This window comes from Chlamydotis macqueenii, chromosome 1 (assembly GCF_036417535.1).
Source record: "Chlamydotis macqueenii isolate bChlMac1 chromosome 1, bChlMac1.mat, whole genome shotgun sequence".
In the NCBI taxonomy this organism is placed as follows: Eukaryota; Metazoa; Chordata; class Aves; order Otidiformes; family Otididae; genus Chlamydotis; species Chlamydotis macqueenii.
The window spans coordinates 151,521,130-151,544,659 of record NC_141556.1 but is presented as its reverse complement, the minus strand read 5'-3'; the positions used below and the strand labels follow the sequence as shown (position 1 = coordinate 151,544,659).

At 39.4% G+C, this 23,530-nt stretch overlaps 1 protein-coding gene across 5 annotated transcripts in view; it reads left to right on the top strand.

Annotated features, from left to right (window-relative positions):
* Positions 1 to 18,708, top strand: part of MCF2L (MCF.2 cell line derived transforming sequence like) — a 155,357-nt gene extending 136,649 nt beyond the window's left edge. For 3 of the 5 annotated variants that reach the window (XM_086770287.1, XM_086770304.1, XM_086770314.1), the window contains exons 17-32: positions 1,661 to 1,776; positions 2,760 to 2,829; positions 4,045 to 4,137; positions 4,277 to 4,369; positions 5,696 to 5,821; positions 6,525 to 6,746; positions 7,339 to 7,431; positions 7,951 to 8,029; positions 8,192 to 8,258; positions 9,594 to 9,709; positions 11,305 to 11,364; positions 11,718 to 11,792; positions 15,189 to 15,316; positions 15,930 to 16,042; positions 16,168 to 16,271; positions 16,403 to 18,708. In XM_086770287.1, coding sequence (XP_086626413.1) covers positions 1,661 to 1,776; positions 2,760 to 2,829; positions 4,045 to 4,137; positions 4,277 to 4,369; positions 5,696 to 5,821; positions 6,525 to 6,746; positions 7,339 to 7,431; positions 7,951 to 8,029; positions 8,192 to 8,258; positions 9,594 to 9,709; positions 11,305 to 11,364; positions 11,718 to 11,792; positions 15,189 to 15,316; positions 15,930 to 16,042; positions 16,168 to 16,271; positions 16,403 to 16,497 — 1,650 coding nt within the window. In that variant the 3' untranslated portion in view covers positions 16,498 to 18,708. The remainder of the gene's footprint in view (positions 1 to 1,660; positions 1,777 to 2,759; positions 2,830 to 4,044; positions 4,138 to 4,276; positions 4,370 to 5,695; positions 5,822 to 6,524; positions 6,747 to 7,338; positions 7,432 to 7,950; positions 8,030 to 8,191; positions 8,259 to 9,593; positions 9,710 to 11,304; positions 11,365 to 11,717; positions 11,793 to 15,188; positions 15,317 to 15,929; positions 16,043 to 16,167; positions 16,272 to 16,402) is intronic. The other 2 variants (XM_086770296.1, XM_086770321.1) reach the window with 2 other exon arrangements.
* The last annotated feature ends 4,822 nt before the right edge of the window (positions 18,709 to 23,530 follow it).

Below are 23,530 nucleotides of genomic sequence, written 5' to 3'. Positions count from 1 at the left end.
GTATTGTATTCAACACCTTTTTCCATTTACTCCAATGCTTTTGGAACAGCTTTCAAATGGAAGACTAAACAAAGCCTTATATGTTCTTAAAGTAAGATTAAATGATCCCTGTGGCTACATGCACTGACTGTCCCTCTCCTTTCTTAAAACACAAGTACTGCATAGGTAGTAAAACAGGAAGGATTTTTATATTAAATATTATATTAAATTCTTTCAGAATTCCAAACTACTGACCTCTGTCAGGTTTGATTTCACCTCAGCTGGGCTAGGTACCCCTTCTTTATGCCAGTCCTGCCTTTGCTGCTATGTTCAGCATCACCCTTACTTGAAGTGGAAATGAGTCATTCTCTTCATGCATCTCTTCACTGCCTCTAAACTGCATGGTGGCCGCAGTTGTTCCTTCCATGTTAATTGTTTTAAACTTCACTTTATGTAGATTACTTTTATCATTTTTAAGGCTATACCACTCTTTTTTTTTCTTTTTTTTTTTTTTTTTTTTTTGACTGGGTTAGTTATCTATCAGCTCCAGCATCTTTATCTATACCATTGTTTTTTTCTTTTTTGTGGTGTTTGAGGGAAAAATACCCATATTTTTAAAGGAATGTTTCTAATTTAAAAAAAAAAGTATCTAATTCCAGTCCTATCCAAATGCTTGAATTCTTCAGGCTTGTTGATTTTACCAGCTAGTTCTACTTTTTGTAGTTTGTACATAACTTTGAAATTGAAAATCTTCATTGTAAGCACACATTTGCTTGCCCTTTAATTTAATTTGTCAGTTTGTAATAATTCAGTGCAGTTTATTATAATCAATGTCACAGATGCAGTGACCACCTTATCCATAATAATTGTGTTTTGAACAACAACAAAAAAAATCTAATCCAAATCTAAAGTAGGTCACATCATCTTCCTTCAGTGCCTGTATAGTAAGAAATCCACTTACATTAAGAGATCTGCTTACAGTACAGGTACTAGAGCATTCTTGCAGTTTTCTGGTTTATTGGTTGGGGATATTTGGGTTTGGGGTTTTGGGGGAGGATTGTTTCGTGGTTTTGTGGCTTAGTATTTTGGGAGATAACTCAATCACAGATTAGTGACCTCTTTTCCTTATCTGTGCCACATAATACAGACGAGAATGTGGCCTTATATGACAAATGGAGGATGTCAGAATCTAAACTTAGAACTTTTGGTACCAAAGCTAATTAAAATATCTTAAAGACAGAATTTGCAGCTAAGTGGCTTCTGTTACCTGAAGAAATAACCAGTCAGCTTTTTCCCTCATACTAATAGCTAAGACTAGCATGAAGGTTTGTGTGTTACTGGAATTGTGGCTTTAAACTCAGGTGTGTAAAGCCTAACAGAAAAAGTATGAACTATAATTTGTAAGCAGTATGGGAATATGTAGCCTTTGCTAGGTGAAAATGATTGCAAACTTTCTTTCATTCTTGCTTGACTAAAATTGGAGTATTAATTCAAGTGTCTTTCTAAAGACTATAGGCGTGTCTTACTGAACTGATGGAAAAACAGACTTTGTATACTTTCTTCATGATTAATACTGAGCTCTTTCTGTGCTGTCTTATCAGCCTGCAGGCAGGCTGCCTTGTCAGAGATAAGTACTGCAAGCCAAGGAAGATAATCGGTGTGCCTCTCTCCTGTGTTGTAGGGGTATGCTGCAGAGATGGACAACCCCTTAATGGCTCATCTCATTTCACCAGAACTCCAAAATAAGAAGGATATCTTGTTTGGGAATATGGAAGAAATTTATCATTTTCACAACAGGTGAGGATTTGCATTCAGATATAAAAATAGCATTTGGATCGGATTCTTTACTCTTTTTTTAACCTGATTAAAATTGCTAAAAGGCCTTTACTGAGTCTCACTTGGCGATCTGGCATGTCAAAATTCATATTTCATGGAAGAAGAAAAGCAAAATATCTATAAAAGATGAGCAAAGCTGTGTGAAACTTTATTCAAATGTTTGCAGTACACAGGTAAAATTTTGCATTGTGGTCCTCTTCCTGAAGAAAGGTATTGGGATCTGTTTACAAGCTAATTAAAACAAGGTTTGTTTTGGTTTTGAGTTTCTTTTCATTTTTATGAAATTTGCTATAGAAAGTAAATTATTATTCTAAATCACAAATTCTCAACTCTTGCATTTGGTTGAGGCTGGTTAATTTTATACTTGAGTGACTTCTCTGAAGTTTGAATGCTTGCTACTAGACAGGTATTTCTTCACAAGATAATACTTAAATTGGTAGAAAAGAAAAGTTGGTTGTTTGATTTTTTTTAAAGAAAAGTTAAGCATGTTAAATAGTTGTTTCTTATTCAGTCAAAACTAGAATGGAAGTTTTGCCACTGATTTTTTTTTTTTTTTTGGCGGGGGGGGTGTATTGTTTGGGGAGGTGGGGTTTGGTTAGTTTTGTTAGCTTTATGGTGTTTGGTAGTATTTGGAAGGGAAAACTGAACACTTGAAACTGTACAGATCCTACTGCTGAATGCATAAGGCAGGGAAACAAAATCCTCCTTCCCTCTCCAATCTTATATTTTATTTCAGTTGTAGCAACAGTAAGCTAAAATAAATTTGTCAGAACGTTTGTTTTAATTTGCTGTCTCTTTTTAAGTACGTGATCTAGAAGAGTTTTGTTTAGTTTTGTAGACAGATTTACAACTGTTTCCAAAAGTTCAGAAAACTAATTGCAAGAATGTGAACATTTACTACAAATTTTTTAGTGTGGGCTCTAAGAAAATCTTCTTCCTCATAGAATATTCTTGAGAGAACTAGAAAACTACATAGAATACCCAGAACTAGTAGGACGGTGCTTTCTGGATCAGGTATGTGTCAGATTTGCCAGCATTTTGTTCATAAGCCCCTCTAAGACTGTAATATAGGAGAGTAATTTTCATGTAGTAATTGCCACCACATCCCCTTCGTTTGTCTTGAACAGGTAACAGGTTGAGAATGTACATGTTAATTGAGAACTGGGGATTTTTGCCACTATGTGGGGTAATTAATTTTGTTAGAAAGAGCTACTACCTTGTTGAAAGAAAACTTCTTTATTAAAGTGGCAATTAGGAAAACACAAAGAGGAGTCTGCACTGCATCATTTCACATCACTATGAATGATTGGTTTACTTGGGTGGAGTTCTTTACTGGATTTTTTTGTGGTTGTTGTTCTTTTCTGTTTTCTATAAAAAGTACACCTTAACAGAGTAAATCCAAAATATTTTTATTCTGAAAATAGAAAGCTATGACAGAGTTATACTTTTAAAAATCTGATATTTATTAAACAGTGAGTCTCACACATAGTATACCAAAGCCTAAATAGGAATCTGTTTATGGAAATCAATCTCCTGTTGTCGCTGCTTACTGATGTTCTAAAACTCCTGGGAGGAACCATCCCTCCCCCTCCTATTTACTGGCTACACCCACGGAGATGCTGTTTCCAAAAACTGATGGGCAGCGGTACTTCCGTGCCTGCTGACTTCCTACCTAAGTCTTTCCTTTATGTCTGTAGTTACCATGACATTTTCAACAGTCTTATTTCCTTTTGCTTTCAACAAGTGCTGAAGTCATGCTATTTAGTTGCTGAAGTGATATGGTACGACAAACTGCTTGGTCTACATTGGTGTAACTCCCAGTGAAAAATATATTCGTAAAGTGAAAATCTGTAAAGAAAAAAGGGCAAAGACTTTTAAATAAGTAGCACAGAGAGATTCGTGGTTGGGCTTTCATAGAAGCATTTTTCATATTGTAATATAAATATATTTGTAAATAGAATATATGCTTCTTTGTAAGGTGCTTAACATTCAACTGAAGCAAAAATCAACAGGAACATTTTTTCTGATGTTCCAATTACGAAATTAGTAGCCATTACAAAATCAGTGATTTTGAATAATTGATTTTTGCTTGGGATGCCTCAAGGAATTGCATTTTTTTGTTGTTGCTGTTTTTTATTATCCCTATTGATTATGAAAAAAATTCTTATGAACTTTGTCTATTAAAGTCACAAGCATTTATTAACTTTTTGCTTGTCTGCTCAATTTCAGATGGAAGATTTCCAGATTTATGAAAAATACTGTCAAAATAAACCTCGATCTGAAAGCTTGTGGAGGCAATTTTCAGATTCTGTATTCTTTCAGGTATGCTTGCTTGAGTCTAAAATATTGAGGAAGTGAGCGTTGTTTATTTTGGTTGCTTTTTTAAACTTCATAATTTATGTCAAGGACAAATAGCAGATATACTGATTAGTGTACTGATGAATTCCAACACTGTTTTCAGGAATGTCAAAGAAAACTCGATCACAAGCTCAGTTTGGACTCATACTTGCTGAAACCTGTTCAAAGAATAACCAAATACCAATTATTGCTAAAGGTATGTGTTACTGAACTATAACACTAAGTATGTTTTGTGCATTTGGTTTTTTTTAAATGCTGCTTCTCTCATCCTGCTGGAGAGAAACCTAAAAGTTAGCAGACAGATGTATAAATCGAAACGGAGACAAATCCCAATCTGTCAGCTTTTCAGCTCGGTTCTTTTCTCTTTCAGCCAAAAAGCTGCTAGTAAACAGGCAAATGTTACACAGAGACACCTTGTACAACTGCTTTTGCCCTTTATATTTCTGCCAAAGAGAAGGATGAAAAGTTGATTAGGGGAAACAGAAGGACCAAGAAACCTCTCCAACAAAGAGAGTGCCTGAAGTACTTGTTACTGAGCAGTTATGGTCACCTCATGATATTGCAGGAATTTGCCTTGCTGGGTTCTAGGAAACACACTCTAGGAAATGTACTTAACTGGGAGCTCTGTATGGTGTTTTTAGGAAGGATGCTGTTGTGATTCACTTAAACATGCTACACTGAGAGAGCAAAATGAACAATACACTATGATAAATTATTAAATTAATGTGTAAGATTTTGCCATGTTTGAAGCTGGCTTGTTTTAAGAAATATTTCCAACATAGGCACTCGTTTCAATAATTGTCTTTAACAGTAGTTTAATAAAATTACCTCAGACTGAATTTATTCTTGAGTTAAAACTGAGCTGAATTGAATAGCTTTTAAAGAATTCGTTAATTAAGCTTGTGTAAAGAGAGGAGTATTAGAAAGGTTTTTGATTTAAAGTATCTTTACTGCCTGTAGACCATGAGTAAATGCTTATTCTCATACTATGAAGTCTGGGGGATTCCACATGAACTTGCAGCTCTGTTTATCTGGGTCATATTGGAAGATGCAACTTCGCCAAGAAGCCCTCTGGAGAAGGGATGCCTTTTTAAATGTGTAGACAATGCTCAGTGCAGTAAGTCTGTTACTAGCATCCCAGGCCTCACCATAATTCAAATAATAAATGAAATTTGACGATGTTTTTACATTTGTTCACCTCTAAAAAGTAATAAAAATTTCCTTTTTAAATTGTTTTTTGTTGGTTGGTTTTAGCAATTGTGATGAAAAAACGTTTGCAAAGTTAGTCTTGTAAAATTCTTAGAGTTTACAAAACCTCCAGTTGAACAAAATATATTTGGCTAATTAGCAGCAGAGATGAGAAGTAAAACTTTAGGATCTTCTGATTTCCAGCCAGTATTTAACCCACTTGATTATATGGTACAAAACTTTACTGGATAACTTTAAAAATTGTTAACATTTGAACGTTCCTAGTTACTGCTGTTTTGAAAGCTAAATACATTGTCGTTCCCTGCCCACTCAGGAAATGCTGAAGTACAGCAAGAACTGTGAAGGTGCTGAAGATCTTCAGGAGGCATTAACTTCTATACTGGGTATTCTCAAAGCAGTTAATGATTCTATGCACCAGATAGCCATTACAGGCTATGATGTGAGTAACAATATTTTTACTTACTTTTAAATTTATTTTCATTTATTTGTTAGATATATGTATAGCATACCCTATACTGTGTACTAATGAGAAGAATGTTTTACAAAAGGTGCCTTTAAACTGAATAATGTAATGAAAATAATGGAAAATGGATCTCCCTGTACTCTCCTGGAGTTTTCCTGCTATGAATAATATTTTGCTTCATCTACCTAAGTTTTCTTTCTTTGATCTGCTTGACACCAAGTTAGAAACTGAAAATCGTCATGAAGAGTCTGGTTTAGGCTACTGCCAAATGGGAGTCACTACTAAGTTTTAATATCTATGTGTAAAACTGCACCCAAAACTTCCAGTTAAAAAAAAACCAAAACGCAACCTAAGCACTTTGGAGCAGAGCTTGGGGGCAAAAAATCCCGAACAACCAAATATGTGTATTGTGCCTTCCCCTCTCTCTGTGTGTATATCTCTGTATCTCTGCTACTGGTACTCTTAACTATAAAATCCTGCCTGAACAGTATTGGGGAGAGAGAAAATTATGTATAAAAATCCAACGGTGACTTTATTTTTATTACATTTCCAAACCCAACATAAACACTGATGTGAGACATTACTTGGAACAACAGAACTTGTAAAGACGTGTTCAGAATATGTGTTTTAGCCTGATGTTATCTCTTTGTAGTTATAAATATTGCTTTTTTTGTTCCAGGGAAACCTGAATGAGTTGGGCAAGCTTTTAATGCAGGGATCCTTCAATGTGTGGACTGATCATAAAAAGGGTCACTCGAAGGTGAAAGATTTGGCACGCTTCAAGCCAATGCAGCGACACCTCTTCCTCCACGAGAAAGCAGTGCTGTTCTGTAAAAAGCGAGAAGAAAATGGAGAGGGATATGAGAAAGCACCTTCTTACAGCTACAAACATTCCTTAAATGTAAGATACTGAGCAGACCAATAAGGTCAAGATTCCAGGGGCTTAGCCTGCAGCAATACAATATTATAGGGTTTTTTTTGTCAGTGAAGCTGTGTTATGGTTTTGCATTGGGAACTTTACCCTTTCAGCCAAACCCAACTGGTGCTGTAGGTCCATGTCACTTTGTGTTGCTGCCTTTTAGAGGGTCAGGGTAGGGGGAAATTATCCTTTGAGAAAATCCAAACCATAACAGTCTAGCTGAATGGCAGTTGCATTAATCACACAGAAAATCTACTATTGAGTAGAGCAGAGTAGTATAAAATATATATGTAAGGTTTGGTGGTCTGGGTTTTATGAGAGATCTTGTGTCTCTGTCTCAGTTTAATGTACCTAAGCCTTTCTTGCCTCCGAGGTAGCCAAGCTGACACACAGCACTAAATCTCTTACATCTAACATGCAGAACATGTGTTATTAGTTATTCTTTTCCTTGAGCAAGAAGCCAAATAGGGCTTTCTGTTCAGAAACAGGGTACAAAGGATACCAGCAGCTGTCTGCTTCCGTTGTTATTGTAATTGCAATTTGGTAGGTCAGCTTCTGTTCTCTTTGCTTCCAGATGGCAGCAGTTGGAATAACAGAAAATGTCAAAGGGGATGCAAAAAAATTTGAAATCTGGTATAATGCAAGGGAAGAAGTTTACATTATACAGGTAAATAACATGCCAGTAAAAAAAAAAAAAAGAGAGAGAGAGAGAAAGATAAAGGACAGGGGGGAGTCTAACCCAAAGAAGATCTGGGTTGATTGTTTGTTTGTTTGGTTTTTTTCTCCTCTGTTATGTTACTAATAGACATTGATGAGGAAAAGTAGGAAAACAAAACAAAACACACCAGATTAATTCATGAGGTGTATTTCAATTGCAGGGTCTTCTGGGTGAAAAAAAAAAATCACATTTTAAAATATCCATGGGGGGTATTGTATATACCATTACTATTGCTCTCACTGGGGTAGTGGATGGCTTGGGAGCCAGCATTTGACTGTAGCACATGCACAGCCTCTGCCTCTGTGTGTTCCATTTGTCACAACTAGCTTCTGTTCACTGAAGGACTAGAGAGGGAGCTCTGTCTGTCCCTCTTGAAGGATTCCTCCAAGGCTGTGCTTTGGCATGCAACACAACTCTGTGTGATAAGTATTCTGTGCTTGATGGCTGATTGTATGTATTTTCGGGTAGGCACCAACTCCTGAAGTTAAAGCTACTTGGGTAAATGAAATAAGAAAAGTGCTGACGAGTCAACTGCAGGCATGCAGAGGTAAAAAAAAAATGGGGATATATATATATATGTTTTTTTTAATCTCTTTTGGTTTTGAACTTCAAAACCCTCCTTGTATATACATCTTCACTGTGTAGGATTGTAGAAATGAAAAGCTCAAAACACAAATGTTAATAGTTTTTTCTCTTTTCTCCATTATAGAAGCTAGTCAGCACAGGGCACTAGAACAAACACAGAGTTTACCTCTACCAGCCTCATCTTGTCCAAGGTAAGTGTGTTGTCAAATGAGACCGGCTGTCTTGTAAATATACTAATACATCTCGCTTGCAGTTCTTCGTTATTCCTATACCTTAATACTGGCCCTTATGTTTTAGGGGTTTTTTCCTACATCTCTTCCTACTATAAAGCTGTAAAGCTTTGGGTTTATACATCTCCAGAACTGTTAAACTGAGCAGCAGCAGCATGGACTTTGCCAATTGATAGGGAACAACACAGAAAAGTAATTTTCTGCGCCAGCCAAAATCCTAGTGGTATTATGGGTCTGTTTGTTGAACAGCTAATGATATACTTTACACTCCAGATAAGAGAACTATGTGGAGCAGCCTTTTACTTTCTTCTTTGTTCTTTTCCTTCACCTGGATTATTTTTTTTCTTCCTTTTCCAATCTTATATTGTCTTCCTTTTTGTCTTTTTCAGGGCATTATCTTTTCTCTGTCCCTTGTTCTTTTCCTCCAATTTCCTTGTTTTGTTTTGTTTTTTTTTTTTTGTGTGTGTGTGTTGATTCCTCCAGTGTCCCAACTTCTGAGTCAAGCTTTTCTTCTTTTCCTATTTTTAATCCCTCACCCTACCAACCTGTATATTCTTTTGCTCCCACCTGCTGTTCTGCCCTTCTCTGATGCCTCTTTTTAATCTTCTGCTGCTCACTCTCTTTTTCATGGTATGGGTATGTGTGTATACCAATAAGCCCATGTGCTGGTATCTTCCGTCATTCCCACATGGCATGTGCTCAAATATGTATCAGTAGCTTGCTGCCCTGTATGTTTTATGCATCTGCTTGTCACTCAGGGAGAATTTCCTAGATGTATAGTATTTGTGGGGTGTCTTTCTCCATTCCTTTCCCAGTTGGAGGTGTGATGGGATCTTGCAGTCGGAGTCCAACCTATGTTCTTTGTTCATCCCTCATCTATTCCTGTGTTAAGAGCTTCTGAGGGGCAGAGCTCATTCCTTTTTTTTTTTTCTTTTCTTTTCTTTTTGTCCATAGTACATTCAGGAGGAAACTGTCAGCACAGAATGTGTGCCTGTAGCTGAGAGGGAGTGGAAGTTGTCCTGAGCTGTGTTTTCAGTAGCTCACACTGCCATAGTACCTGTGGTTGCAGTCAGTTAGGGAAATCTTTTTCCTTTGTATGTGCTCAAGGTCCTTCTATGCACAGTCACCATGACTTCCTCAATCCTGGAAGGTATGATCTGGGAAGTAGTTAAGAAATGGTTTTCAGCCTATATATCTGTATGTAAAAGGCAGCCCATGACCAAAGGTCATCACCCCTGTTCAGACCAAAATTTGCTGGAGATGGGTTGATTGTCCTAATTTTCTTCCAATAAACAGTCCTTCACGGAACCACATCAGGAACACCAAAAAAATGGAGGAGAGAAAAACTGATCTCGCAAGTCTAGAAGGTTATGGCACGACAATAGCACCAAAGTACCCGGAGAAAGGCAAAGGTGAGTTTACATGTATGTGTTGTGATCGTTAAGTGCGAAGAGCATGCCTGCACTGCAGATGCACAAGCAGATCCACCAGCAGAGTAGCCAGGGTAGAGCAGGCAAACAGTATTACACCTGAATGAGCAGGGCTGTGCTGCTTTCAGCCCTGAGGCAGCCCACCCACAGAGCTGGGCACATCTGCCCTCAGCTTGGGTGTTTCCGAGTTCTGCTGTGTAGTGCGGACAGGCCCAAAGCCACTTTGGTGAAGGGTAGCCGAAAGGAGGTGAGAACTGTGGGTGATGAAGCTGGGGTCTGCAGTAGGTCTCCTTTTAGAGCTGCCCAGCTTCTCAGGCTTCTTTTCTTCTGCATAAATTTATTGGCATTGTCTGTTCTGAAGAGTATTATTTTTCTCTTAAATTTTGGTTCCTATCACAGAGATTATTTACTAGACCAGTGGCAATACAAGCCTCTGCACAGTGAGAACAACTGGCCACCTGAGTTCTTCTGTCATACCTGGACTTTCAGTTGTCCTTTCTCATCCTAACATGCAGGTTCCCTGCCAGGGCTGCAAACAACTTTTTGCCTTGATCTTTTCATGGGCTTTTCCTCTTTCTTTCTGTGTCTCTCTCTTCCTTTGTACCTGATACTAGCTCTACCTCAGAATGCTCTGTGCTGTCAAAAAAGCACTTTATGCTACAGGGCTTTACTAACCTCAAAAGTCAGAAAGGTAATTTTTTTTTTTTTTTAAAAAAAAAAAAAAAAAGCTAGGCTGTTTTCTGTTCAAGGCTGCAATTGAAGCATCACTTTGTGTGTATGTGTAGTGTAACAGGCTTTCAGTGTCTGCACTAGCTTGTTCTCTTAAGTTCAAGCCAGATTCCTGAGTCATTGACCCTGACAGGGAGATTTCAAGAGAAACCAGCTCCAGAGGGGAGGGGGTGATGCAGCTGGGAAAAATGGAGCTGTTGGAGATGCAAGGGAAGGAGTGCAGATTCCGATGTCTGCAGTCTCACTATCGAGGCCAAGGAAGGAGTTTATAGTACCCCATTCCTATAGGAAATGAGAGGAAGGAAATTGTTTTCAGATCAGACACCTGGCCTGCTTCTAGCTTCAGTGGATCTGCCCCAAATGCACCTGTACTTGGCAAAAAGGAATCAAGGTTTTCTAGAGTATTTCTATATTAGCATCCTTGCTAACAGAGCTGCTAAAGCATGACTACAGCGGAATATGTACAACAATGTTGTTTTGCTGGATGCAAAAATAAATAAGAATTTCCCAGTGCTTCCAGAAACAGTCTTTACTTATTTTTCTAAAACAGACAATAGGAGTCTGAGACCTTTCTTCCTTCCTCCTGCCAAGTAATTGCACTGGTACGTTAATTCCTTGCTTTGAACAGCTGTCTTTGAACAGTCTGAATTGCATTAAGATGATGGCACTTGTTCAAGAGCATGGTGGGGGGTTTTTTTTGGTTTTTTTTTTGTTTTTTTTTTTTCAAGCATCTTTTCAGAATGCCTTTTTAAAACTTCATTACCTTTGAGTTCTTTCTGGAGAGACTCTAGGGTTATGTATCTAATGCTAGTGAGGTGAGCACTAATATCCCATGCTTGCCTTGACAGAAACTCCATCTCCTTCTGCTAAAAGCCAGACATTGCCAATGATCCTTCTTACAGGACCAGGTATTGCTGTAGCACTAGATTTATGTGAAAATGATTGCTTAATTTGGTAATTTCAATTTTAGACAAACATTCATTGTATTCAGTTGATGTCTAGTTCACTTAGAAAAGTTTACATATATTTTCATCTATTACTGTAAAACAAATGTACCAATTTATCTTCAAATAACTACATGTAAATAATTAATTCCTTCTGCTATAATTGACCAATGATGGCTAAAATCAGAGTGATTACAGAAATCCATTTGTTTTCCAGTGTAAACTCAAAGGTATTTAGCATGCAATCCACCTATTCTCTTTTTTCCAGTTCTTCAATATCTCTCTTCTGTGTTTTTTGCCTATTCATCCTCCTGCAGCTTCTCCTACCAGTCCTGACAAAAAAGCTAAGCGGCATGAAGTAGTGAGTGACCCAACTCCTTTTGGTTTAAGAGGTAGAGTGATACCACATCTTGTACTCCACAAAGATCCACACATCCCTCATGTAATATGTTTCATCAGAGCACTGGAGATAACCTGTATGATGCTGTTGTGTGCAGCAGCATTGATATCAGCTGAGTTTTTCCAAGCGGGTCTGTCCACTTCTCTATATACTGTTTTTGATAGCACAACTGGTTGAAGTTTTACCTTGCCATCGAATACAGTAGCATATGGCTAAATAGTTTTTGGGAGAGGGCAGTGGGAAAGGAATGTTCTGCTGAAGAAATAGCAGTTGTATGTTGAATGGAACTACAGTGGTATCCAGTTGCTATGAGGCACTTTGTTTTCCAGTTAGCATCCTCCTATCACTGTGCCCCTTGTGGAGAGGATTTAACTTTTAAAAAAGGAAAAAAAATAAAATCAGAAACACGTATACTCTAGCCAGAGTGAGGATCATCCTTGTTACGTGGAATTTCCACTTTAGATCTGCATTTATTACTGTAGTTGTGATCCTGTTGCATCTTTCTTTGGGTGATAGTAGGCAATTTTTACCACCCTGTGAACTCCAGATTCTGTAACTCAGTGCCTTGTTGCAGTTTGCCTCCTGCCTTCCCACCCCACAGCTAAGCAAAGAATAGAAAAGCGTTTCAGCTAAATGGCCGAGTTTAACCAGCAGAGCTGTTGGTGAAGGCGTGAGTACAAATCCCTAGAGCTAATTAACTAGAGAGTACAAGGAGAGCAGTTCCTCTCTTCCTGATTTTCTCCACCACCACCTCTTAGAAAATATTATTCTAAAGATGAAGCTGTTTCAAGCCCTACCGTCATCCTCCTCTCCAGGTTTCCACAGCCTTTGTTCATATGTGGAAACAGTGCAGGTTTAGCTGCTGTGCCGGGGAAGCTGTGCAACGCCATTCACCTCGTCTGAGCAGCAGGCAGTGTAATCCCAGGCCAGAGGAATGCAGGAACTCCCCAAGAGTGGATATGGGAGTTAGGAGGTTAGTTTTTCTGCAGGTAGGAGTCAGCCTCTGGGAACTCCAGGTACCATGGAAATCCTGAAAATGCTGTCAGAAAGGAAAGGGTGTTTTGTGGCCTTTCCCATGGCTGCTGACATTTTCCAGAGTGGACAGTCCTTGACCATTGCTAATTTACAGTAAAATTGTTGAATCCTCAGAACAGACTTGTCTGATTTGCTGTCCTGTCCAATAGCATCTGACTTTATGAAACCACTAAACCAAATAAATGAATTTAAAACATCTAGTAACTCCCCTTTCTGTCTTGCACCTTCCAATCTCTTTTCTGACACTTTCTCTTCTCCTTCCCCAACTCAAAGAGGGATAAGCAGGCAATTGAGCTGGGCATTTCAGGACAAAACTACACCAGATGATGGTCACAGCTCCCTGGGGCAGAGTGCATTGCTCCCACTCGTTTCCTTTCACTGCTACATCGCTCCGACTTACTTCCCAGTGAGCTCAAGGAAAATGAGCTGGTGACAGAATCACATCTTGCAGATAGATCCTATCTCTGTCAAGAAACCTGTGGGTCCATTTCTGAAGAGAGGTCGTTAATGAATTCTTTGTTTTCTTGGCACCATCAAATCTAAGCTCATTTCTACATAACCTTGTATTTTCTCAAGGCTGTCTGCCATTTTCTGATATTTCCTGCCTTTATAGGGAGCTCTGAGTTAGTCACACCATGCAGAATACACGTATGCACATTGAATGTGCGTGCATAATCTTGGTGCCTGTAGTTAGCTGATATGAATATGACCATAGTGACCACGTCCCCTCACCACCCAGGACCAGGTGGGCTTTTATTTGGACTTGTTAATAGCACAGTGCCAGCTTGTATGAGTAGGAGTACTATTGCTATGGCAGGATCAGGCAGGTCTGCTCTTACCCACAGCAGCACAATATATGAAAAGAGGCTGAGGAACAAGAGCTGTTACCCGAAACGTTCCAGATTATGCAGGTATGATGCTACAGGCAGGGCAATTACAGTGATTTCGCTTTCTTTTTGCAACCCATTGGCTCTGTTTCTAATGAGAGCTTGGAAAAGTTAGGAGAAACCAAGTTTTCTTTTGTTGCATTGTTCTTAACTTGGAAATAACTGGAAGAGTTTCAGCTGTGTACCATGAGCCAACTATAAGATGTGAACTTCCAAGGAAATTTGCATGGAATACAGCAGGAATTTATTGCTCAGTTTCTTCACAGATGGAAGTTCACTCTTAACCCTGGACAGGGCCAAATGGGTCAGTACTTCTAACCTTGTGCAGGTCATCCAGCAGCGCAGGCGAGGTAAAAGTCCCACTCTATTTGGTGTGCTCTGGGTGTGATTTCTTTCTGTGATTCTTAGATTGCTCTGGCTTTACTCTGATGATACTGAGGTTTTTTCCTAATGCACTGGCTTGACCAGCATGCGACAAATGCCTCAGAAGCAGGGAAGAGCAAAAATGCTTGTGCTTTCTCAACTTAACTAATATTTACGTAAAAGTTGGAAGGTTTGTTCTTCATTTCATTCTTTTAATTGGTTTTATTGTTGTTACTGTTTGTCTTGAACTAAAATCTTGCTTACAAATATTTGTCTCTTTTATTATGACTTTTTTTTCATTATAAGCTTGACACATTTACTAGCAGCTGCTGACCTTAGTGAAAAGCATCCTACTAGTAAAACTTACTGTAGTTTTATTTGGAAAAGGATTTTGTGCATTCTGGATATGATTCAGCTTCATAAATAAATGAAATGCTTCACCCTTAGAGAGAAAAAGGAACGTTTGGCAATAAATGACAGGCAGGAGATTGTTCTTGTAGTGTCTGGTGCAGTGACTTAACACCAAGATAAGTCAGCGTGATTAAGTATCCTTGTGTCAACCTGAATACCTTTAAATAATAAGCTGCCTTGTCAGGTGAAGTACAGAGTGCCTGTAGCTTGTGTTGAACTTCTTGACAGCTCTGAGTGCTCAACAGTTTGAAGGAAGCAATGCACATCCATCCCTTGTTCCAGCAGACTGGTTAGGTTGCTTTGAGTGACAACCCTGTGTGCTTATCCTCTTCCCATAAAGTGTACGCTCCTGTCTTCTACCTCCTCCCAAGAAAATGAGTATCTATCCATTGTTCATCTTTGTATAAGAGAGAAATAGCAGCTTTTTAGTTGGGAATGTGCGTTCTTTCCGTCTATTTCCCTCTATAGAAATCCAAAGGGCCAAATTCACTGCTGTGCATTGTCACAACTCCACTTACTGTGATGGGAACGGGCCAACTTCTGCCAGCTGTGAATTTCACCTAGGGGCTGCAGTAACTTCCCTGTGTACGGTTTTCCTCCTGTTTATCTTGATCACTTTCAGTGGGAAGAACGTTTCTCCCAGTCAGCAGCTCACTGCTGCCAAGTTAACCATCGACTGTTTGTTCCCCAAGGTTGGGCTAAAACATCTCATTCTCTTGATGCATCTGAAGAAAATGATGGCTGGTCTAGCGCTGAAGATCCGCTGAATTCATCAGATGCGGAGGAAGAAGGAGGAGGAGGGGGAGGCGAGATGAAGCTGGTAACCAGAAATTAACCCCTGTTGAGCTAAGCAAATGTTACTGATATTTGGGAATGCTTTTTGAAGCTTGTAGGAAGGAAAGTGCCTGCCTTGAAATCCTTAGCTGGGCAAAATCCCTAGGGGAGTGGAAAAATAGCCCTTTCTCTTAAATCAGCCGTGTGTTTGTACCTTGGAAAAGTCCATCTGTGCCTTTGTGTACCCACAGACGAGGGAGACTGTGGCTGTTTATGTGGGAGTAAAAAAGTCAAGCGATGATGTGCTCGGCTACCGTGTTAATGGACTTCCACACATACATCGCATCACTAGTTTGGCAGTTTGTTTTTTTAATTTTTTTTTTTTTTTTTTTTTTTTTTTTTTTTTGTAGAGCTTTGAATTAATTGTGAAACATTTCACTGAATGTTTTTTTCAGGGTGTGAGAATTCAGAAACTGTATTTACATGTAATCAAACAGCAAAGTTTTACTGCCTCTCAGTATGTATATTTACACCATCTTCAGCATGTATGTGCATGAGAAAGAAGGGAAAAGTACTTTAATTTCATAACAAAGCTGCAACGTATCTTAAAGTACCCAATAGAAATAATTTGTTTATGTTTTTCCTCTGTGTGCATTTAGACTCCTGGTAAATATACAGTTGTGACTGATTATGAGAAAGGAGGTTCTGAAGAATTTACAGTGAAAAGTGGAGATCTAGTGCAACTGATTCGTGAAGGGGAGGATGGACTTTGGTACGCAGATCTGTGTTTGGGAATTTTTATATGCAGAACTGTGTTTGGAAGGCAGATGTTTAGGGTAAAACTTTCAAAGGCATCAAATGAAGCACTCTGACTTTTTATTGTTTATATTTTTTTAGGTATGTAAAGAACCTGAGCACTGGTAGAGAAGGCTGGATCCCAGCAAACAATCTGCTGATGCTCATAGGCAATTCAAAATCAGCTCAATCTTTAAGCAGCTCTGGTAGGCTATTTATTTTAAATGATACTGTTGTGTCTCTGAAGATTCCTATTGTGAAACTAAGTTGTGAAAACCAATAAACATCTAATATTTTCTTGTGTTTGTTTGTTTTTGTTTTTTTTTTCCTTTCCCAGAATCAGGCACTGCCTCCAGCACTTTGAGCACATCATCCAGTTGCAGCGATAGCTGCAATGCCAGCAGCACCAGCTTCTCAGACATTAAGGGCTAACGTTAAATTTTCATCCAACCTCCATGGAAGGTAAATCTGGAATTGGTCATTTTGTGCAGAGTTCTGGATGTTGGACTTCAGCAGAGAACCACCAGTTCTGTGTTGCCAGCTTTGAGTATTTTCACTGGTGAGTTTTACAGGTTCTCCCAGAAGATCCCAATGAAAGTGCATGGAATGTGAAGTTGTAAATAAAAATTAAACAATTTGAAATGGGGTCTTGTAGAGGCTTCTGCTCTGAAGTCTGAAACTACAGAGCTGTTAGCATAAAACACATTTTCTCATTGATACACAATCAGGTTTCTGCAGAACTGTATCATTTCATAACAGCCAGAATCTGAATGTGAGCAAACAAAATGTGTTCAGTGCTACATCCTTATTGTAGACTAATAACATAGCAATCACTGTACAGGATAGGTCTGAGGAAAATAAATCCGAGTTTACAATTTCTCCTCCCCAAAAAACCCTTTGTCCAAGGACATACCTCGCTCAGCGCAGTGAGTGGGACTCTTACAGGAACATGGAAGGTTTGGTCCAGCCTTTCCTCTTCTCTTGGGTCTTCAGGATATTCTTCTGCTCCCTAGAGACTGGGATGCAGACAGGATCAATTCACTGACCACAACAGCATCAAAAGAAAATATTATTTTATCCTTTCCAACCTTTTAATAATGTGTGCAATGGAATAGCTGTTTTCTGAGGTATTTTGGCCTCATGACCAAATTCTTTATCGAGATCACTGTGTTTTCGTAGCCTTGGCAATTTAGTAGTATCTTTTTCCTTACGCAGGTGCACAATAAAACACAAATGTTCTTATTCACAACATGATTTTTTTAATAAACAGTAATTGCATGGTTACCCTCAGCTCTTAAGACTAACATGCAGTTACAGGCAGACGATACTATTGTGGCTGCACTATGGGTCAAGAGCCTTCCTTCAGACAAATCTATGAAGGCTAGAAATTAGACGTGTTTTTAGTCAATAGTGTTTGTTGAAGAGTTATTCAAAGAGAAAAACACGACAACAGAATTTTTCTATAAAAGGGGAGCACGGGAGAAAAAAAATCTTTATTAGAGAAGAGTCAAATTTATGCTACAGACAAGTATTTTAAATTTTTTTAAAGGAAAGGTAATGCTAAACTTGCCAGTTTTCAACGTATTATGTAAGCCAATGTTGTAAATTTTCACCTTATCAGATGTTCTTTGCACTTCATCCTTACAAACAGTCCCGAACTGTGTGCATGTATGGAATATTATATTCATTCCTGTCCATCTCTCAAATATTTTCACTTACGTGAAAATAGGTTTTTAACTGATTCATGTATCATATTACTTAAAAATAATGTGGACATTAAGAGCATAATTTTTCAGAAGCACTAAGCACAGCAGATTGTCAATGGGAACTGCTGTTAATCATCAGAACCTCGATGGCTGGGCCCTGAAGTCTATCTTTAAGCCAGAATTTTATATTTTAGAGACTGCAGCTTTAGGAAATTTAAATGACAAATACTCTACAGAATGATCTTACTCCTGGGTTGCAAAAGCAACCCTACCCCAGACACAATCAAAATGCAGCTGACCATGGTCAGTACAAATTGAAACGTATATATACACCCACATATTTATGCACCTATATATGTGCATGTATGTGCTTGTGTGTATATATATGTGTGTGTAGATATGTATATGTGTGTAGATATAATGTATCAATGTAAAGGATGTATTTATAGTCTTCATGCTGCTGAATGTGTCACTTTACAATTCATAAATACTTAGGTTTCTTGCAATACTGCAATATAAAGGCTGATCAGGGTTTTACTTCAGGCATCTTTTCCAATGCAGAAATCCTCTGATCTTTTTTTTAATTATCTCATATAATACTGTCCTGAGCGGGAATATTTAGTCTGATATTTAACAATGGAATGGCAACGTGAGATTTGGCTTATATTCATCTATGTAAGTTATTTTGTAAATTATCTGTACCATAATTTACTTATATATTGCTGTCATTGCTAGGATGAGACTGTCCTTTCATTTCTCACCGCAGCCTCATTTGTGTTATGTCAATGGTTTGCTCCGCATCATTGCACTTTAATACAACCCATTTCACTATTTCCTTTTTTTACTGCTGTTGTGAATTGGAAGTTCAAAGTCAGAGGTCTCTATTGTAATTAAGAAAATTTGAATAAATTTCAGCACTTCTTGCTGAATGCCTTTATATAGACATGCTCTGTGTTTTATTTTGTCTCGCAGTCTTAAAAGCTTCTTGAGGGTATGATAAAAACAGAGCTAGGCTCAAGGATTTGGATCAGAAAACCTGGTCTGTCTAGCTGTTGCTTCTCAGGATCTATGTGTTCAAATCCTTTGCCTACTCATTCTGGACCATCTCAGAAAAACACCATTTTACCCTTGTGATCGTGTCTCCCTTACCTGGCACTGGGGAATTAAAGCACTGCTGCAGGCTGAGGATAAGAAAGGAAAGCCAATGGCAGGCAGACTGATTCCCCTTCTCCCACACACCCTTTTTTGAAAGCGCATCGCTGTTGGGTTTTCCCTAAGAAGGCCATGTATCCCGTGGTTCCCCTCCTCCTGTATGCATGTTCCTCATGATCCTGTGCTCTTAGCAGAACAACTTGAAGGTCCATGTCTGGCAGCGGCTGCAGCTGGGTGAGAAACAAGAAACCACGTTCACGCTTGCAGCACCCGAAGAAGAACATGTTTGCATGTTCACTGATTAATGGCTTTAAGGACCATCACGCCGTGGTAGGAGGTGAATTTCACACTGAACTGGAGTGATTTGGGCTGAGTTGGTGGCCGTGTTACATGATCCAGCTAGGCTGTTATTGGGATTTGATTGCTTTTATTTACTCTTGTTCTTATTAACATAACAGCTACCTCTGTAGTAGGTGTTTCTGCTGCTCTGAGCAAAAGGAGATCCAGCCTTTCTGAGCACAACCACATCATACTTGTTACAGGAAAAGAATGAAAGAATTCCAGCCCAGGTTCACCTTAGTGGAAAGTAAACACTTTTCCATATAAAAGCCTAATAATGATTGATTATTTTTTTTTTATTGCAATTATGTTTATTTCCTATAGCAAACACTGTGGACTCAGTCTTGGGTTTCTTGTATGCTAGATAACTGGCTCAAAGTTAAGGCACAGTTTTTCCTAGACTGTTTAGGTTAGCTCAAATATCTTGTCATATGTAAATAAACACACACACACCCACACACACCCCCGTCAATGGGCTCCAACTGTTTGCTTGGTCTGAAAGGCATTCGAAGTGAAGCAGCCTCACCCAAAGCTCAAGCCTTTTCTTGAGAAATCTGGGGGCAGCATTATGTCTAGACAAAGCCATGAGAGGAAAAAAAAAAAAAGCAGCATGGTGTACACAAAAAGCAGGCTGCAAGACAAAGTGGCAACGTTTCTTCATCCAACCTAGCAGTATAGCAAGAAGATGAGTCCCTCAGCCCTTCAGAAGGAGAGGCTGAGCTGTGGTGGGGGCAAAGGCAAACCATGAGGAGCTCTGCCAGCTCCTCCGCAGCTCTGAGCCCTGTGGAGACAGGCCAAAATCCCTGCATCGTTAAGTCCCTCTAGCACCGAGAGCCCGGTATGTACAAGAGATGATGTACTAAAATACGCTCGTTGTACCTCCTGACTACAGCTGCTGCCGCCTGTACCAGCAGCAGCCTAAAGATGGTGGTAGAAAATCAAGAATCAAGTTTTGCATTATTATTCTGAAAGGTTTTTACTCAGATTAGCCAGTTTGGTGCTGAAATATTACCTTTGACAAATCAATTGAAGTGAATTGATTCAATCACCTTTCAGGTTTTTATACTCATTTCACACCAATTGACAAGGCAGCAAAGTCCCCAGCTGCATTTAAAAGTCTACGGATTTACCAGTGATGCTGTTGCAGCTGTGACAGTCTGGGGACATAGGCAAGAGAAGGGCTGTAGCAGGGTTAATATCTCTCATTACCAATGGAGATAGGTGGCATAAACAAATTTTGGGACACGCTGCCTTTACTTTAAATCTAATTTTTCTGTGTCTTGTTTCCTTTATTACTGGCTATCTTCAGATATCCTTCTCAGGCAGCAAAAGAAGAGGAAGAAATAACCCATGTCAAGATAAAAAAATAAAATGTTAAGTGCTTGTATTCAGAACCAATCACAGAGAAATTCTCAAAAATGTTATCTCCCCATCTTCTACTTCCTCTTGATGAAAATATTTGCTCTGTAGGGATACAGAACTTGGTCAACAGGCAAGTAATTTCCTCCTGAAAATAAATAGTTCTCTTTTGAGGTCTAAAATGTAAGTCATTTGTTTTAAAGCTTAGCAGCATGATTGTCATGTATTTATAAATTAATATATATATTATACAACAGAAACAGGAAATTATTAATTTGATCACAAGCTTGGCTTGCTTTTGCTTAGTCTGATAAAAGAAATATGGCACATTACTACTGGTTTTGGAGATTTAAATTGAATTTCCTGTAAATTCATGAGGCAGCTTGTGCCTAAACCTTTCTCACCTAGAGAGGTGAGCTTACTTGCCAGTCTTGTTGGCTTACTCAAATGATCTCTTATGGTCTCTTTGAAACAGAAATCATTGATCTGTTTTTTTAAACTGTTTCTGAATGCTGACTAGAAAACTCATATTTAAATGACCAGTGACTTGTTGGATCAGATCAAGTTGCCCAGTTCCCAGTAGCTTCCATACTTGTCTTCTCTTCAACCCAAAATATGAAACCAAAAATAGCAAAATCATAAGAGTTTTTCTTTGAAAAATGTTAATAGGAAACAAAATAAGAATAAAGGACAGTATGTTCTGAGACATCAGTTCGTCATGTCTTCCAGGCTAATGTTTCCACTTTAGATTTTTTCTTTCACATTATTTTTTCAACTTTTTTTTTTTTGTAAATAAAGCAACTTTGGCACATCTAAAACATACACTAAAAAATACCCTAAATCATATTTTCTGAACAGCTGTCCCCAGACTGCTTCTAGTAGCACCCAAGAGCAGCAGGGGTGCATGTTTGCATTAATATTTTTCTTGGAATTGCTCAGAAAACATAAGCCAAGGCTGAGGCCTGCACTGGCAAGGAGATTTATAGAGCAGAATACCAGGGCAATTTTCATAAACTACAGCAAGACCACACAAGAAGAAAAATGAAGACTTAGGGATCTTCTGGGGAAGAAAAGCTAACAAACTGATGTTTGCTCCTCTGGCTGGTGTATAGGACAGTAAGGAAGGGGAGTTCTTCTTTAAAAACGCAACTCTTTAACACAAGAAGTGGCCCGGCTGAAGTTAGTAGGAAACAGCTTTGAGACGAGACCTGTGAATATGAAGTTTGTGAGCGAAGAGCTTTAGTGAAGTCCTGGGACTGCTGAATCCCCAGTGACCCTCCTCATGGGCATGGTCATCCCTGATGAAACCTATGCATGAATTTTTCTTGGAAGAAGAACTGTCCCCATATGAACTAACTGTTGCTCCCAGCACTTGGGCTTCTCCCTGGGCTCTAAAAATAGTGAGTGTTTGGCTGTATTCCCAAGCAGCAAAACCAAAATATTTCATGCTGAAGGGGTGTCAGCAGAGGAAGGAAGACAAAAAGCAAATACTGCATCAGTCCTAAAGGATGTTCAGGATCTGCACGCTACAAAGGAAGAAGATGAGAAAGTGAAGGGGTGTCGTGGTGCAGAGGTGCTGTGATGCTGCTGCAGAGCGGCAGCCACCCCAGCCTCCCTGTGAGGGAGACACCCAGCCTAAGGAAACATGGCTGAGGGGGGCAATAGGTGCAGAGCCAGGCTGGCCTCAAGTGTGGGAAGCACAGCCTCATGCTCTGATCTAGGAGACCCATTCAAACAGACAGGGGCAGATCTTTCCCCAAGAAGACGAGAGAAAGAGAGAAATTTTCATGCAGCTCCAATAAAGTTAGGTTTGGTCTTGCAAAGATGAACATGCTCTTGCTATCTTCAACTCACGGCTGTAGGCAAACGAACAAGGAATGAGGATCGTGTTGGCAGGCTATGAGGTGTGGAGAGGGTTCCCAAAAAGGAGAGATGGGGACAGCTTGGGACTTGCTGTAGCTCCTTTTGTATTCCAGTAACTTGCCTCCTTCCTTTGCTCTAGGACAGAACACCCATTCCCGATCGTCCCAGAAACCAGGCTGCTGGGAATTAGCCAGGCTGCAATCCAGAGAATTGCCCAGATGCCCCCTCTTGGGAAAGCAATTTCAGGACATCCAGCTGTGCACACCACTGCCAAATAACAGGAAACCAGGCGAAAAAGAGCCGGGAGCCCGGCTTTCCTAAGCAATGATGACTTCTGCAGAGAGTTATGCTGAGTGTTGGCAGTAAAGTAAAAATCTAACTGTTGCTTTTCTTTGCTGTAGCGTTCATATGCAGAGCTGACCCTCCTGCCTTTCCACACGGGAAGGGGGAAATGGCCTGGAAAATACTCCAGCCTTCAGGCAACGCTTCACTCCTCACAGGCAAACATGCTCTTTACCTCCTTGCTATCTTAAGTAAATATTTCTCCACAAATGTTGTCAGCTCTCGAGTCTGATGCCATTAATTGATTTCCATTAAATCAGAGGACTGCTTGTGTTCCAGATAAAACATTGCCTGCAGATTTGCCCCTCAAACCCCTCTCGCTGCTAATGACATATACTGTGTATCAGCTCAGCGCATCTTCCAGCTGGTACCACTGGTGCAGGCCACATCAGTCTTGCAGTAAAGATGGAGAGAAACAGTGTAGGGTGTTTCTTGCTGGTTAATTAGTGTCTCCGAGTAAGTTCAGCCAGAAGTGCAGAGTTTCAATTGGTGACGGAGAAATGGGAGAAGAGAGATGTCAGTGGTTCAATCACACTCCGAAGCATTGAAAGGCCATACCTTGACTGCTGATTCAAGATAAATATCACGTCACTGCTCTCTGCGTGCAGGGCTATGTGGCCAAGTTACTGCCAGTCATACGGATGCAGGGTCCCAGCATTTATGTTTCTCATGGAAAAGGTGTATTAGATGGAAAACGAAGGCCT